The sequence below is a fragment of the Micropterus salmoides genome, unplaced genomic scaffold, assembly GCF_014851395.1.
Source record: "Micropterus salmoides isolate LMB-PRFRI ecotype aquatic unplaced genomic scaffold, ASM1485139v1 Ms_hic_scaffold_23, whole genome shotgun sequence".
Lineage (NCBI taxonomy): Eukaryota > Metazoa > Chordata > Actinopteri > Centrarchiformes > Centrarchidae > Micropterus > Micropterus salmoides.
In genome coordinates this window covers 12,648,668-12,666,435 of record NW_024041484.1, presented here as the reverse complement: position 1 = coordinate 12,666,435, position 17,768 = coordinate 12,648,668, and the positions used below count along the sequence as shown (strand labels likewise).

At 41.6% G+C, this 17,768-nt stretch overlaps 2 protein-coding genes across 2 annotated transcripts in view; one reads left to right on the top strand and one right to left on the bottom strand.

The window, feature by feature from the left end:
- The window catches only part of LOC119918312 (gamma-secretase activating protein), a 40,518-nt gene that overhangs the window by 15,261 nt on the left and 7,489 nt on the right, over positions 1-17,768 (top strand). Inside the window, exons 24-28 of the mRNA XM_038738977.1 lie at positions 2,571-2,632; positions 7,753-7,848; positions 11,656-11,726; positions 11,973-12,067; positions 12,984-13,103. Coding sequence (XP_038594905.1) covers positions 2,571-2,632; positions 7,753-7,848; positions 11,656-11,726; positions 11,973-12,067; positions 12,984-13,103 — 444 coding nt within the window. The remainder of the gene's footprint in view (positions 1-2,570; positions 2,633-7,752; positions 7,849-11,655; positions 11,727-11,972; positions 12,068-12,983; positions 13,104-17,768) is intronic.
- LOC119918314 (type-1B angiotensin II receptor-like) lies at positions 13,916-17,109 on the bottom strand. Its single transcript, XM_038738979.1, has 2 exons — positions 14,910-17,109; positions 13,916-14,525 (listed from the first exon to the last, which is right to left on the bottom strand). Exons 1-2 carry the CDS (start codon positions 15,417-15,419, stop codon positions 13,962-13,964), a joined length of 1,074 nt encoding a protein of 357 aa, XP_038594907.1. The 5' UTR covers positions 15,420-17,109; the 3' UTR covers positions 13,916-13,961.

Below are 17,768 nucleotides of genomic sequence, written 5' to 3'. Positions count from 1 at the left end.
TTTTGCCGCTTTATTAGAGGAAAACTGACAGAATTGACACTTTTAACCCACAATGTGTGTATTGATGATTCCAAATACAATATATCAATTTCACTTCACTGTTTCAAATCCATGCTGAGACTCTAAACATTTTAATTATTTCATTCTGCTGTTAACAATTGCTACAATATCATTGCATGTCTATTGTTATAGACAGGTGCGTTAGATGTTTTGGGTTCTTTTGCAGTCAGTGTTTCTGCTATTAGCACTGTCTAAAATGGTTTGGCTACAGGGCGGCGACAAACAATTGTTTTCATTTTTGTTTAGTCAATAAAATGAATGTATGAATGAATGAAGGGGCCAGTTTACTCCATAAGGGATCTGGGTCGAATAGCTTTGGAAACTCCTTTCCCCTGACAGCTTTCTGTCGCCTTTTATGTCCCATTCCCTGCATAGATAACGTACATGGTGATATCATGTAAGAAACTGCCCAGCAACTCTCTTTAGTGGTTCCATGGTGTAATGGTTATCACTCTGGACTTCTGGAATCCAGTGATCTGAGTTCAAGTCTCTGTAGAACCTGAGTTTAAGCAAGAATTGAAGTGTATGTGTAAATTTTGACTTTGTTTCCTGACCAACGCAGAACCATACTGGATGACGTTGCTGTAAAAATTGGGCCATAATATGCTGCATCATGACATAGTATACTGCAGTACATCATAATCTCTTTAATGTACTTGTTCATGATATATAGCAAAATTTCCACTATGTTATTATATGCAGCCAGGATGACCAAGCAGTCTAAGGTGCTGCGTTGAAGCTGCTGTCACCCCTGGATGCATGGTTTCAAATCCCACATCTGACAGCTGGTTTTGCAGCAGAACAATTCCCAGTAAACATGAAGAAAAGTCAGACCTTCTTTGTATGAAAAATACAGTCTTTAGCGTTTGCAGTGTTCAGACATACAAATTCAAAGCAGTAAGCAGTCTGTGGCAGCTCTTGAACCTCTAGATGCATTTTCATTCAGTCTGTAAAATGTCAGAAAATAGTGGAACAAGACAAAGCATGCTAACATGTTGACATTAACAAAGCTGACACATTTTAAGCAGGTATGAATTTTACCATCTCAGTTTGGCATGTTTACATGGTAACATTTTCTAATTAGTACTAAACACAAAGTGCCGCAGAGACTGATGGGAATTTATATCATTGGAAGAATTGAAATTTTGACTTTTCGATGGCTCCAGATGAAAAGTCAGAGGATCACCAAAGTCATTAGGGTTCATTAAATGTCATAGCAATCCATGTAATAGTTCCTGAGATTTTTCAGGACCAAAGTGTTGGGCCACCCTTAGAGCAATGCCTATAAATGCCCTTCACAATTTCCAAAAGACCAAAGTGACATCTTCAAATGGTTGTTTTTGTCCAACCAAGGGTGAAAAGCCCAACAGATTTATTTAACAGTGATATAAAAAAGAGAAAAACAGCAAATCCTGAAGTTTGAGTAGCTGAAACCTGCAAATATTTGGCATTATTCCTTCATAAATTACTTCAAGTCTGGTTAATGAGCCCACCTTGTAAGTGAGAGGTCACATGGTCAGTAAATGTAAAGACAGAAGCTGTACCTGCTCGCTCAGAATTAGAGCATCAGCTAATTGTCTAAAATATGTAAATTTAAAACAGTTTTTGAACTGCTAAATGGCAGACAGTGAATCTGGCAGCGCAGGCTGTCATTTAGCTGTGTCCTGCAAGCTCTAGCGTGTCAGTCGTGAACATTTAGGTAAACCATGGGAGCCTGCTCCCATTAGAGAGCTGATTGAAATGTACTGTATGTGTCTGTATATAGTTGTAATTATTTATTGACCATACTATTTTATTAGTAGGGTGTTATTGTTGTTATACAACTAGGATAGTTATTCTTGAGGCATCCTACTTTTTAACCACCAATATGACAGAACATTTTAATGTATTGCAGATGAAGAATATTGCATATTTATTTCTTGCAACAAATAAGAATGTAACTGGCTGTGACCAGCAGAAGTGGTACTAAATGAAGAGTCATTTGAGAAAGGAGCTGACTCTCGGAAAGGAACGGAGCCATAAGATCAGGCCTTCAAAGAGCCGTGATTCCCATCACTAGCCTGCGCTATTTATATCTGTAACATACTCTGTGACACTGCAACACCACAAAGCCAGCTTCTTGTATGTGTGTAAAAGTGATTGAAAGATGGTGTGTGTTTGTCCACTTTTGTGTGACTGGCAGCATACACACTCTCAAACACACACACACACACATATATACACAGCAGAATTGCAGCCTCATAACCCTCAAGCTTTGGAATGTATTTTTAAAGCGAAAACTCACCCCAAAAGAATCCATTTATGTCTTAGGTTCAGTTTTCTTCTTTATTGAAGCCATAAACAAGTCAGAGTTTTCTTCCATTCCCACCGATGGCCTGTTTAATGGTGGTACTGCACAGACACACCTAGGGCCACCTGTGGTGTTCATTCTAGGGTAGATGCAGCTTCAAAAGATTTCTTCAAATGTCTCTTTTATGTGCCCATTCCCGCTATTGCCTGGTCTCTTCTAGATAAGAAGCTGGTGCCACTTTTCCAGGAGGAGGACCATCAACAGAGGGTGCTCATAGGCCTGGTGAGAGAGAGAAACCAGTCAATGGCTGCAAACATGCACACACACAAACAAATACACTTCTAAAAGTATGGTTATCATGGCATGGTGGCTTGTACTGGTTCCCATAAAGGGAAAATCACAATGACAGGCAAGACCCTTAACTAATGTGGGCTCCTCCAGGCTGCATGTCGAAGTGTCCTTGGGCAAGATACTGAACCCCGAATTTGCCAGTGTGTGAATGTTAGTTTCTGTTTGAGCACTTAGGCTCAGTGAATGGTGAATGCAGATGTAGTGTAAAAGCGTTTTGAGTGGTCGAAAAGACTAGAAAGGTGCTATACAAATACGGAGCATTTACTTTCCTTCTCTTAATATGACAGTGACCTAATGCACAAAGCCAGTCTATAAAGACATGGATTTCCCAGTTTGTTGTGGAAGAACTTGCCTGGCCTGCACAGAGCACTGACCTCAACCCAAGCACTCGTGTGGCAGCTCTTCTGGCAAAATGGGGCAAATCCCTGCAGCCAGATTCCAAAATCTGATGGGAAGTCTATATGTAGGTGGAGTCAGCAGCTGGTTAGCTTAGCTTACTTGGAAGCTGCTAGCATTGCTATGTCTAGAGGTTACAAAATCTGCCAACCAGCCCCTCTAAGGCTCAGTAATTAACATATAAATCCCATTTGTTTATTCTCAAAAAATGACAATTTGCTGGTTTTTTTTGGGGGGGTGGGACTAATCAGAATCAGAATATGAATCAGCTTTATTGTCAGGTTTGTGTACACTTACGAGGAATTTGACTCTGGATTGTACATCCACGATGTGCTTACTCATACAAAAATACAAAATCACAATAATAAAAATAAAATAAAATCAGACACAGACTTCAGTGTAGACAACAGTGAGCAGTGCAGTGAGCAGAGTGCAAAGGGTGCAGGAGTATGTACATGTTGGAGGATGTGATATACAGGTACATATACATGCATACATGTACATAGTGCAATGAAGCATAGTGCAAAGGATGCTGGAATAAATAAGTATTTTAGTATAAGTATTTTTTGAGGAGCAATGACTTGAGATAGGTGGATTTGGTATACAGTATCTACAATATGACAATATAACAGTATGAACAGCTCTGAAATAGAGAATGGTGAATAAATAATACGTTTTAGCCAGAAAACAGGTGGCTGATTAGAGTTACTGGGTTATTGCACAGGAATTGACTTCTGACACTGTGAGTCAGAAGTCAGCTGACTGTGAGTCAGAAGTCAGCTGACTGTGAGTCAGAAGTCAGCTGTTCATCAGAGTGATGGCTTGTGGGAAGAAACTGTTCCTAAGTCTGTTGGTTTTGGCATACAGTGCTCTGTAGCGCCTACCAGAGGGGAGGAGCTGGAACAGGTTGTGTCAGGGGTGAGATGGATCTGCAGTGGTGTTTCCTGCCCGTTTCATGACTCTGGAAATGTATAAGTCCTGAATGGAGGGCAGATTGGCACCGATGATCTTTTCTGCAGTCCTGACTGTCCGTTGTAGTCTGCTCCTGTCCTTTTTGGTGGACAAACCAGACAGTGATGGACGTGCAGAGGACAGACTGGATGATGGCTGTGTAAAAGTGGATCAGCAGCTCCTTAGGCAGGTTGAGCTTCCTGAGCTGGTGCAGGAAGTACATCCTCTGCTGGGCCTTCTTGATGATGGTGTCCATGTTGGGCTCCCACTTTAGGTCCTGGGATATAGTGGATCCCAGACACCTGAAAGATTCCACAGCAGACACAGGCCTGTTGAGTATGGTGATGGGGGGCAGAGTGGGGGGGGCTCCTCCTGAAGTCCACGATCATCTCCACAGTTTTGAGCGTGTTAAGCTCTAGGTTGTTATGGCCGCACCAGAGAGCCAGCTGATCAACCTCCCATTTGTAGGCCGACTCATCAACGTTCCGTATGAGGCCGATGACCGTTGTGTCGTCAGCAAACTTCAGGAGTTTGACAGATGGGTCTTTTGAGGTGCAGTCATTGGTGTAGTGGGAGAAGAGCAGTGGGGAGAGCACACACCCCTGGGGGTCGCCAGTGGTAATAGTCCGGGTGTTGGATGTGATGTTCCCCAGTCTCACCTGCTGAGTCAGGAAGTTTGTGATCCACTGACAGGTGGAGGCTGGCACAATGAGCCGGGTGAGTTTGGTGCTGAGGATGTCCGGGATGATGGTGTTGAACGCCGAGCTGAAGTCCACGAACAGGATCCTTGCATATGTCCCTGGAGATTCGAGGTGTTGCAGGATGTAATGCAGTCCCAAGTTGACTGCATCATCCACTGACCTGTTAGCCCTGTAGGCAAACTGCAGGGGGTCCAGCAAGGGTCCTGTAATGTCCTTTAAGTGGGCCAACACCAGTCTTTCAAATGACTTCATGACTACAGATGTCAGGGCGACAGGTCTGTAGTCATTTAGTACAGAGATGGAGGGTTTTTTTGGGACCCGGATGATTGTGGAGCATTTGAAGCAGGAGGGAACTTCACACAGCTCCAGTGATCTGTTGAAGTTCTGTGTGAAGATGCAGGCCAGCTGGTCTGCACAGATTTTCAGGCAGGATAGAGACACATCGTCGGGGCCAGGAGCCTTCCTGATCTTCTGCCTTTGGAAGAGGTGGCTCACGTCCTCTTCAAAGATCTTGAGTGCAGGTGAGGGGTCAGAGAGGGGGTTGACAGTGTGTCAGAAGGAGAAGGTGACTGTTTGAAGATGGTGTTGGAGCGGGGAGAGGTGTGACTATGGGCTTTTCAAACCTACAATAAAATCCATTCAGCTTGTCTGCCAGTTGTTGAGTATTAGTGTTGGGGGATGGTCTCCTGTAGTTGGTGAGTGTCCGCAGGCCTCTCCACACTGACGCAGGGTTGTTGGCTGCAAAGCTGTTATTTAGCTTTTCAGCGTAGCATCTCTTTGCTTTGATCTCCTTAGTCATTGTGTTCCTGGCCTGGTTGTACAGGACTCTGTTCCCACTTTTGAAGGCCTCCTCCTTGGTCTGACGAAGCTGCCTGAGTTTTGCTGTGAACCAGGGTTTTTGGTTGTTGTATGTGTGGAAGGTTTTAGTCGGCACGCACATGTCCTCACAAAAACTGATGTAAGATGTCACAGTGTCAGTTAGTTCGTCCAGATCAGTGGCTGCAGCCTCAAAAACACACCAGTCAGTGCAGTCAAAGCAGGCCTGTAACTCCAGCTTTGACGTGTTGGTCCATCTTTTCAGTCTTAACAACAGGTTTAACAGATTTCAGTTGATGCCTGTATGTTGGAATAAGATGAACCAGACAGTGATCAGAGAGTCCCAGGGCTGCACAGGGAACAAAGCGATAGATGTCCTTTAATGTAGTGTAGCAGTGGTCCAGTGTGTTAGTGTCCCTGGTGGGACACTTAATGTGCTGTCTGTACTTTGGGAGTTGGTGGCTGAGGTTTGCTCGGTTGAAGTCTCCAAGAACAATGAGCAGGGAGTCTGGATGTTTTTTCTCCACGTTAGTTAGCTGGTCGGCCAGGTGAAGTAATGCCTCACTAACAGGCCTGAGGTGGAATGTAAACAGCGACCAGGACAAACGAGGAAAACTCCCGCGGTGAATAAAACGGTTTACAGTTTATAAATAATGTCTCTAAGTGAGGGCTGCAGGATTTTTCCAACACTGTGACATCTGTGCACCAACCTTGGTTTATATAGAAACAGAGTCCACCTCCCCTTGTTTTTCCCGTGAGCTCCCTTTTGCAATCCGCGCGGATGAAATTAAATCCCGGTAGGTGAAGTGCACTGTCCAGGATGTGCTTGATGAGCCAGGATTTGGTGAAACAGAGGGCGGCAGATCTGCAGAAGTCCGAGTTAGTACTTATGTGGAGAAGCAGTTGGTAAATGTTACCAGAGAGGGACGGCAGAAAACAACGTTAATAAACAAAAACACAAAAGCCATGGAGCTTAATCCAGAGGCTGCCGTATGGGGCACAACCATAAATGACAGTTTAAAGTGAAGGGCCACTCAAAAGTTTTTGAGTTTGAACTTGAAAGTTCTTGAAAAACATCCCTTGCAAAATGCTGTCAGCCAAAAGAATCATTCAGTTAAAGGACCAGTCATTCATTCAGTCATATTGCAGATATTTCAAAAGCAGAAAGTCCTTTAACTTTCCAAAAAGACAGCAGTTAACATCTTGCCACTCAAAATCAAAGCGGAGAAGCATAAGAAAAAATAACAAAACACATTAGCCGCAGCCTGGATTCTTCCTTTTGAGATAAATCACCTATTTGATGTACATGTTTTATTTTTATTTTTTCACCCTGTGTATTTTCTAGTAGATAAGACAAAGTGGATGGATGCATTGATTATCCTAGATTGTTGACAACAGTTTAACAGCTCCTGGAGATGGACTCCTTTAACATGGATTATACAGACCATTTCACTATGGACTAAAGATCCATAGTGAAATGCTGACAGACGCCCTTTCCCTCCATAGTCATCTTTTTAAGGTGAAACTCCTGTTAGCTTCAGATGAGTCGACACTTTAAAAAAGGGGGCATCTTAAGGTCCCTGTAGGTTTTTTTTTTTTTTTTTTTCTTTTTTACTGTTCACTGTTTGATGGACAATTTCATATCCTGTAGTTTCCCTGTGCTCAGCATAGTTTTTAAAGAGCAGATAGCTTTAGTTTAATGGAGTTCAGGCTATATTCTAGTAGTCTTGCAGCTATTCTTAGAACGGTCCAGCCCTCCTGTCTTTCTCTGGTTATTCCCGACATCACTTCTTCCATCATTCTTTTACCCCCTTCTCTCTTTCCTCTTCTTTCTTTTCACTACTTTCTTTCCTCTGCTCACCTCCTTCCCAATTTCTCGTCCTCATTCCCTTTTCCTCACAGAAGGATTTCAGGTCATTCCATCAGATTTGCACTGTTTTCAGACCTTCACTCATCTTCTGTACTTTTCCACCTCTCACATCCACAGTTCTCTCCTCTCCTCTTCCCTTCTTTCCATGGTTAAATCAGTTTTGTCGCTGTAGTTGAGGAAATAGTCGGGGTGAACTCAATTTGACCCTGCTGAGTGCACAGCAAAGTATGCTTAGAAACACACAAACACAAAGTTTTACTCCAAGCAACACACACATGCACAGAAAATAATCAGTGTGTGTTTTTTTGTCAATGCAGACGGTTGACAAGCTTCGAGAGCATCTCAACAGACACCTGCCTCGACTCGGGAAGAAGAAGATTGACTCACTGGTTGTCAACTACGTGGCCAAACTGGTTGGTACACAGTGTGTGTGAGTGTGTTGGTGAGAGATACAGAGAGGTCCAAGAGTTGTTGTATATTCCTTTCAGCCCAATTTCTTTTAAAAAGGTACATCATTCTCCAAGTTATATTTATTTTATGTTTGCCCTTTCCCTTTTTCGGGAAGGTTAAGTGACACTCACAGAGAGGATCGCTCAAGTTAAAAGAGGCCACTAGGTTGTTGCGTAAGTCCTCTAAAACAAACATCAGTTTTCTGTTTAAGACATGTATACTCAATCACTCAGTGACTTTTTTAGCTTTCAAAGGGTCCCTGGGGGGTTTTTTTGTTAAAAAAAAAAAAAAAAGTTTTTGTAAAAATTTGAAACTTGCATTGTTTACATCCATGCTTCTTTGCTAGCAGTCCTCTTCTTCCCTGTCTTTGCTGGTGCACTGCTGTGTTTCTATGCGCAATACTGACCCCTATTGATCAGTGGAATGACTTGAAACCATTGGCCGTAATTTGTCTGGTGGTCCGTGTGCACATGCAACAAACACATAAAAACATTGATCCATAACGGTACTACTCCTAATGGTCAAAAACTCCACAGGCCACCTTTTAAGAGGGAGTGATTTTAAGACACATTTTCTACCCTGGGTTTCGTCTCCCAGGATACATCTGCCCTACAGGTTGTTGGGGTTGCGTGTAGCCAGAGAGAGGGTTGGGGTTGCGTGTAGCCAGAGAGAGGAAGACTCGCTATACTAAGCTGAGCTAACCCTCTGCTGGCTATAGCGTTATAATTAACGTACAGACCCTTAATATCGATCTTCTCATCTCACTCTCCATAAGAAAGGCACTTGCTATAGAAAGCACAAAACCAATGTTATTATCATTTCTTGATTGATCTAAATGTATATAAATGTATGCATGTGTAAATAGTATATGTGTGTATAATGAAGTAACATTGTGCCCCCCCCCCCCCCCCCCCCCCCACACACACACTTCTAAAACCAAACCTACGCCCTTTATATCCTCACAAAGGGCGACAGGTTGGATCTGAATAACCAAGTGGAAAGATGTAACCACTCACCATCTCAGTACCCTATAGAGGTACTTGGTTCTGTAAAGTCAGTTTTTAGTATTCCTGAGAGGTAAATCCCTTCACGGCTAAGAGCAGCTGAAAGCAGACATACAGCATATATCAACACAACAGTATTAAATCAGGCCAAGGGTAAGGCTGGAATTGAATAGAAAGCAGGATGCACCACGTTTTGGGACTTTATGGAATTGCAAATGACAGAGTAAGAGACCAAAGAAACCCTCCGTGCTCTCAGCTGGATCGGTCGATGGCTCATCTCGGTATTACAGGCTCAGACTCAAAACCAAACTAATGGAAATAGCTGTGTTTGTACTCATTGTGGCATTGCCCTGCGACAGACAGAACGTGGCAATTGAATTAATTCAGCTGTGAGTGAAAGTGAAAAAGTTTCTCATCCTGGGAGCCGGACTTATTAAAACATACTCACGCAAGGAAGGACCCACAAGAAACAGCCTTCAGGGACGTTTTACTTAAAGAGCAGTCGACTATCTCACATCAGCTTGCACATCAAGCTGACTCATGCCTTAAAAACTGAGGGTGGTACTGTTTCACAGAGAGCTGACTTCCCTTCCACAAATAAAGAACATCTCCCCCTCTTGTCGGTGCTTATTGAGACTAATGGCTGTGTTGACACAGGGGAGAAGTTGGGGGTGAAATAGATTACAGCTTTTAAGAGCCAGGGAACTTCTGCTATGATACATTACAATTCCACAGCACATTATTGTCATAGTTATTTATTTCCCGTTGCTATTGCCACAGACAACTGAGACACATTCCTTTGTATAACATAGCCAATGTCAGAGCAAAGAACAACCCGCTAATAGCTGAATATGAATTACTGAAAGCGGGAATACATATTAAAAGTAATGCAATGAATTGAAATGGGTTGAAATATTTTAAATTATGCAGAAAAGTTATTCTATACCCAAGGTTATTAAACTTTGTCTCAGCAGGGGAGCCACACTAAGTAAATCCAGTCTCTTTCTCAGGCCGAGGCTCATTAAGACAAATCGCTGATTCCAGATTTTATTCTAATAGAAAGCCACACAGGGAATACTGCGCACGAATCTGTGTCTTTAAATCACTGGTTTGCCTGTTGTTTGCCTTTCTTTTCATCTCAGCTCCACATTTTATAATTTTTACTCATCTTCAGGGGCCTGGACCACATCAGCAACGAGCAGAGCATCTCAAAAGAGATGTTAGTTGGAAAAGAAAGAAATGAAACTTGAATAATTTATTTCCCCTAAATGTATAAATCCCTGTGACAAATTCAATGGAACAAATAATAAAAACGCTGGAAGGTAGGTAGGTACGGTAAGGTAACGACTGTCCACAAGAGAGGAAATGGATCCCCCCCAAAAAAGAACACTGCACGTCTTCGTTTAAAGTTACAAAGCAGTTATTATTGTGGCCATGTTATTAAAAACGTGACCAGCGTCTATCGACCACACACCCGTTTTCCTCCAGGGTTAAACAATCTCACACACACATGAAACACAGACAAATGGATTTTCATGACACACCACATAAACAATACAAGTAAAAGAATCCCCATCAAGGGGGAAAAAAGGGTAAATAATAATAAAAATAAATTTAAAAAAAGCAAAAAATGAATAAAAAGTAATTAAAATTATGAGAACAACAACTAAAAATGAAAATAAATACATTTTAAAGTTAAAAAGGGAATAATAATAATGAATAATAATAAAATGATAAAGAAAGGAAAAAGACAACAAGAGAGGTAAAATAGAGAAACATTAAAGTAGAAACAGAACAGAAAAAAAAATACATATAACTTCAGTATAAGGGGTAAAGAAAAGAAAAATATGGAGGAAAGAAAACAACCTCATTCATTTAATATAAAAGCTTAAAAATAAAGAAAAAAAAAAAAGCAATTAGGTAAATACCTCAACGTACCTCAGCGACCATGGTGTAAAGAGATGCAGTATCACCGATGTGCCTTGATGTTTTTGGGAACCCATTCCCCCTCTTGCGGACAGGCAGTATGACAAATTTAGCATAGACAATGTGCTAAATAGATTATTTTTGATGATTTTCTATTGTGATAAAAAAAAATGTAAAAAGCCCAGAGGAGCTGATTATTGCATTTGTCTTTGACACCTCTTTTATTTTTGGCAAGTCCGTTACATAAGTGAAGCTAATTGAAATTCCCAGCCTGAGGTCACTGGAGGAGGTTTTCCCACTGCTGTGCAGGATGTGAGTGGGGCAGATTGCCTTCCTGTTATTCCACACGAGATGAGAGAGTGGTGATTTGTGGAAAGAAGGAGTGTGTATGTGTGTTCCAGTACGCAGCAGGCACGTTTTGGACGAGTCAGGTGAATGATCATTTGAATGATCCCCGGATGCTGACAGATATGTGGTGAAATGATGTGGGCGAGTCTATGTGTGTGCTGGAACGTGTCTTTACATCCTGATCCATTGCGTTGCTCTAGTTCACTGGAATTAGAAATGAGAAGTGGGAGAAAACAAAGAGGGAAGTGGGGAAACTGATCATAGATCATAAAAGTGTACATTTCCACGAAGAAAACATCATCGGAGCAGAAATATGTCTAAATTGCATGTTTCAGATGTTTCACACAAAATGCTTATGTTGTGTAAAATGTCCCGGGCTGTGACTTGAGCGGAATGTTGAGGAAAATGTTTCACTTGAATCTAATCGAGCGTCTCCTTCCCTAAGCACTAACATGTGCGTGTCTCTGTGTGTGTGTGTTTGTGTGTGTTTAGCTGGAGCTCATCAGACACATGCTGGAGTCAGTCTGGCTGAAGCATAAACTCGGCCCTCGTGTTTTGTGCTTGTGAGTAGCCCTCCCTCGTGTGTGTCTGCATTTAAAGTTGTGTTTCTATCTAATGTAATGTAAAGCAGAAAGCATTGACAGAATGTGTGTGTGTGTGTTCATCTACACGCATGTGTGCTCCAGACCCCCCATCACTCCCCGCTGTGTGTGTTCACATGTGAAAACTGTCGATGACCCCTCTTCACGTGTGCGCTCACGTTACACAACACTCCCATACAAATTTTTCTGTGTGTGTGTGTGTTCCAGCACACAGCAGGGCAGTCCAGCCGAGTGGTCCGTGTTTCATTTCATGTTGCGGATCCTGGAAGCCACGAGGGGTCTCTGCCTTCCCCTCCCACCAGGTACCATCCACACACACACACACACACACACACACACAGTCAAACAAACACTTTCAGTTGTTATAATCCAGTCTGTCTCTGGCTCACCCAGAATAACAATGTGTGTTTGCACTAAGGGACAACAGACCCGCGCTCTTCAGCACTAATGTAACCAAAAATATGTTAAACATTAGCATAGTGTAGACATGGGTAAAGCGTAGTGTGAATACATTTTCAATCATTTGAATTCCTTTTACAATTTTTGCTGCATTAACCCCTGTTACACAATCCCAGGATTTTAGTCGCTCATGAGTAAAAGTTTGTGGGTTATAATCCTAAAGTGTGTGTGTGAAGAAGAAAGGAAATGAGAAATGACCCGAAGCAAGGCTGCAGATCCTTGACACTGAGGCCGCAGATGTAAATGTGAGTGTGAAGCTGTAAAACAGCAGGCATACTGAGTCAGTTTCCCTGGTAAATAAAAGTATGACACATTGTTGTCAGAAGTTGTGCAGTCAGGTGTACGTTTGTGTTAACAGTAGGTGCCTTTATTTATTTATTTTTTAGCCACGCTAATGGCTCTTTGTCCAGTACTTTGGTTTGTGACTAAACACTTGCAAAACTAATGACTTTACCAACAGCCTCAACTCAACCTCATGTTTAGTGATAATTACCAAATGTTAGCATGCTAACATGCTAAGAGGGTGAGTGTGGCAAACATTACCTGCTAAACATTCACATCAGCATTGTCAATTTGAGCATGTTGGCATGCTGACATTAACATTTAGCTCAAACCACTGCATCTAAATACAACCACACGTAGCCGCTAGCATGGCTGTAGACTTTTTTTCTTTGCCTTTGTTGTTTTCAGGAACATCAAACGCTTAAATGTCTTCTTTTCCTTCATCTGCACTACCTTTCTGTCTCTGTCTCTCTCCAGGCTATCACACCCTGTTAGCAGTGTTTGCCGTGCGTTGCCTCCCTCATCACACCTTCCTACAGTACATTGACCACGGTGTCCTGCAGCTCACTGAAACCTTTGTGTCTCGGCTCATGACAGGTATGCACACGCGCACACGGACACACACAGACACTGCTAACTCTTTCTTTGCGTATCTCAGAAGTTTTACAAGAAAGATCATGTATGGTGTCAGTGTACAATGTCCTCTTGGTTATTCATTTTTCTACTGATGGCAATGTCAGTACGTTGGTCCACCACTTTGATCTAGACTGAAATCTTTCAACAACTAATGGATGGTTTTAATGTAATTCCCATCATTCCCAGCTGTACGTTGTATTTAGTGTTAAATAACAAATCTAAACATGCTTACATGCCAAGTTGTGCACGTGGTGAACGTGGTTAACATTATACGGTACCTGCTAAAAGTTGGGATGTCAACATTGTCAGCTCAAAGCACCACAAATATAACCTCACAGGGCTGCTAGTGTTGACTTTAAGCTGTTATAGACTTAAAGTTTTATATCTATAAAACAAAATGAAAAAAATCTAATAAATACACAAGGATATCAAACACTCATTGTTTCACTGTTTAATACCAATAAGTAATGGTAGCATTATTGTACATATGGATTCTGACCCAGACCAAAATATATGATAAAATATAGAAAATATCATTAGTCAGTTAATTTAAAATAAACAGTTGTAAATGGAGGTCATACAATAAATTATGCTGTAACAACTAAAACACATAAGCCTACAAATATAATTATATAATATATAGAGGCAGCAGCAACAAATGACACAAAATTACACAAAAATGTCCTAGAGACACAAAACTGATCAGTATTTCCAAAACCATTGTTGAGTCCAAGTGTAGCATATTGTTTTTATGTTTATCAAAGCACACTAATTTGAAGAAGTTTAACATATGAAAGCATGCGTAATGCAGGGACCATATTAGATGGTGTCATTTAAAGACATGAGGTGAAATTTTCTCTTACTGTTGCTTTCTCCTGTGTGATGCCGAGAGGCAAAGAAATACAGGAATGGATTTAGACAGTGATTAAAAAAGTAAAAACATTCCACAAACGTCAGCTTTTGACTAACAATAAGCAGTTTCTCGGAATCTGTGAAAAGGGCAGCCACATACACCACACGAAGAATCAGAGGGAAAAAGCCAACAACCAGGGAGGCAGCGATTATTCGAATGAAAAGTTTATTAACTCTAGGCTGTTTCTTTCCAGGCATTTGATTTCGTTTGACCCCTCTAACAAGTAGCAGGTAGAAAGACAACAAGACTAGATGGCTGAAAACTATAAATAAGATGTAGACCACTTCTAGCACCGGTTTGATCCTCTGATTCCTGCAGGTAGGACCTTCAGTCCGCTCACTTTTGGTGTTCACCTCTTTTAGTGAAAAAACAACTGGAAGAGCCTCAAGGGCTCCAAGCATCCACACACTGGACAGAAATAACCGCTGCCATGTTCTGGCCAGGCTCTCCCACTTTTTGGTATGAAGAACCTGGCAAATGAAGGACATTTTTAGTTTGATATCTTATTGCTTTCTACAGTCACTACTTTACAGAATTGTTCATGTATGTTTGCTTTGAAAAGCAAATAGGATCAGAGCTGACAACAACCCACTGATAACATGTAAGCCCCAATTCAGAGTTTAAAGTTTCTATGATTCATGATTCATGATCTGTGGATATTTATTTGTGAAGGACACTGGCAGTGATGTAAAGTGCTACACAGAATGGTCTTCGATATATATATCCATTTGAGGATTGCATTGTTTTATCATTTTTATCCGCTTTTGTTTCAATTGTTTCAAACTTAATGCTTATTGCCTCTTGTATCTTTTCCTGACAAATAACAAATCCTTGTGGGAATGTTAGTGTCTTACCTGGTAGTACCTCTGAATACTTATAAGCACCAGAATGTTCAAGTCGGAGGTGATGCAGAAAAAGAAGAAATAAAACAGAAGTTGACAGACTTCATGTGTCAAATGTGGTCCATTGAAGAAAATGACCACACCAACAGGCAAGCAGAGCAGGCAGAGGAGGTCTGACACTGCCAGGTTGAAGAAAAGGCGCTGCGGCATGGAGGACCCGTGCAGATGCCTACTGAGTTTTACGATCACGCAGATGTTAGCAGGAATGCCAAACAGGCAACTGACTGCAATAATCACACCAGCAACAATGTACCAGGGATTGAGGCTTGAGGTCAGTGGCATTCCTGGCGTGGAGCAATTATTGATGGAGGAGTTACAGAAGAGGGAGGAAGAGGCGTTGGAGCTGCAGTCAGCGGTCATCATGGAGGAGGAATGAAGGAGAACGATAAAGAAAGGATGAGACTTCACTGAAGCAAATCCGACAAATAAAAAGCCTCCTTTTATGCCGAGCCCGGACTGCATGTTTTTTTGAGCTGCTCAGCATGAAATATTTTACTTTACCACAATGGTCGTGGGCACACCTGTTAAAGACTACTTTCTGAATTACCCCAGAAACCCCCTAAACCTACAGGGCTGTTCAATGTGGTGAACAGCTCTAGTATGGAGCCCCTAAGTGTTAAAATATAAAATACATTATTAAATACATTCTAATATGAATACGTTGTGTAAAATACGTGGACAACTTGATTATATTATTTATATATTTTTGGAAGTTATATTTTCACAGTGACACTTTTATTTCATAATGTTACTTTTGATGACAATGAAGTCACCAGTGCCCGCCCTTTCAGCCAATCACATGTTTCCCCAGCCACCCAGCAGGCTAACCACCTGCGAGAAAGCTAGCTAAAGCCATTTGGCTACAACAACCAAGACTGTGTGTTTTTGCTCTTCAAAGCTTTGTGCATCTTTAGAATCACTACACCGCAGGTCACCGCGCATGTCACGTGACTGAAAACTATGACTACTGGTAGACATGGTGGAACAGCGTAAATGGTTGCTCTTGAAGACTAAATAACCACTGAACCTGTAAAACCAGGTCACCCTATACAGCTGTGACCTCTGGTTGAGCATGTTGGCCAGATGCTGCAGTTATCTGACTTCAGTGGTTATTACATGTGAAAGTTTAACACATGAAAAAAGCAACATCCTTAAACAACCATTTTTTGAATACTTTTTACATTGTATGTACAAGAGGCCAGAGGTTAAAGGTAGGTACCATTGGGTTTCAGTGCATTACTCACAGACAATGATATTGTGTAGTTTGTATGTCTTGGTTTGGATTTCATACCACGGAAAGCACATTGTTCAAAGGCCAAACATTGTGACTTGGCACTGAGATCAACAGAACAAAAAATATCTGGGCTTCCTCATTACTCTTGTTCTTGATGTAGTTTACATGGTTCTTTCTCATGGGGAGAACAAAGATCCTTAAAGATGAAAAGATTATTTAAAGGACAGAGTCCAAATGGTTTTAAACTTCAAAGTGACAGAAATGAATGTTTCGAGACTTTGAAGTGAGAGGGCATCACTTTAACCAAATAAGTATATACCTATTTACATTTTTGCTATATTATCCTGGGTAATTGGCAGGGCAGGTGTGCACTTTCTGCCTCATTAGAAACACACACAAACATATATTCCCATATAGAATTTATCATTCTTACCAGTCTTTCCAAGCCTGGTTCCTAGCTTCTGAAATGCCATTCACATCACAGATATTTTCAACAATTTACATAAATCATGAAGTGAAACAAAATGGTAATCCAGTCCTATTACTGGACTTTATACTGGTAATTATTTACAGTTACAATCAAAATTATTTAACACCCACTGCAAATCAGGTTTATTGTCAAGTTCAGCTGAAAATGCAACCTTTGACTTCTCCAGTCTCAAAATTATCCAACCCCTTCATAGCAAGCATCTTTAGTACTTAGTAGAGCATCCTTTTGCTGTTATGACCTGCTGCAAACGAAATGCATAGCCAGACACCAGCTCCTGGCAGCGTTCCTGAGGAATCTTGGCCCATTCCTCATGAGCAATGGTGTCTAGTTCAGTAATATTCCTGGGTTTTCATACTGCAACTGCCTTCTTGTTACTTCATTAATCGTATTTGCATTGTAATGATTCATTCATACCATAAATAACTGATTGCTTTTCTCCTTATAACATTTTAAATATCTTAATGTAATTGTTTTATTTAATTTCCCCAGTAAACAGAAAGCAGAGTGCTGTTTGCTTGTACATATCTAAAATCACAAAGACAAGGAAGGACTTGGTGCAAATATTGATTGGCGTTTACAGTAACATAGACAATAGCACTGAATGTAACCGTCCGTACCCCGTCATGCAGACTTCCAGCTCCCATTGAGTTAACACTGCAGCTGGACCGGGACTGAACACAGCCTCCGAGACCGATGGAGGCCGGTTTGACAACAGGGAATACAGTGCCGAGGTGGTTTTGTTGGCGGGTTTGGCTCTTGGCACCCCGGGGCTGACTCAGCTAATAGGACCGCTAGCTGCACGTTTAACCGAGCTAACTAGGTACAGATTCAGTTAGCAGTTTAGCAAAAAGTAGAGCTATCTGTCCACCAAGAAACTCTGTAAATCACTACGGTACTGTATTCCCTGTTAGTCTTAGAGACTGTGTTCAGACCTGTTCATTCCACATTCAATGGGAGGCTGCTGATCGCGGTTTTGTTGCCCCCTCGCCAGGTGTTGTGCCTAATTCTGCTTGCCTACCGAGAATTGCATGCACCTCGCGGGAGGTACCGGTCATTTCTGCAGAGAAAAGAGGTGGATGCAAATCCT

Excerpts from the sequence above, each read along its gene's own strand:
- LOC119918314 (XM_038738979.1), bottom strand. The coding sequence starts at position 15,419 with ATGCAGTCCGGGCTCGGCATAAAAGGAGGCTTTTTATTTGTCGGATTT. Across the intron at positions 14,526-14,909 it reads GTATTCAGAGGTACTACCAG|GTTCTTCATACCAAAAAGTG; the intron begins GTAAGACACTAA and ends TTCATTTGCCAG.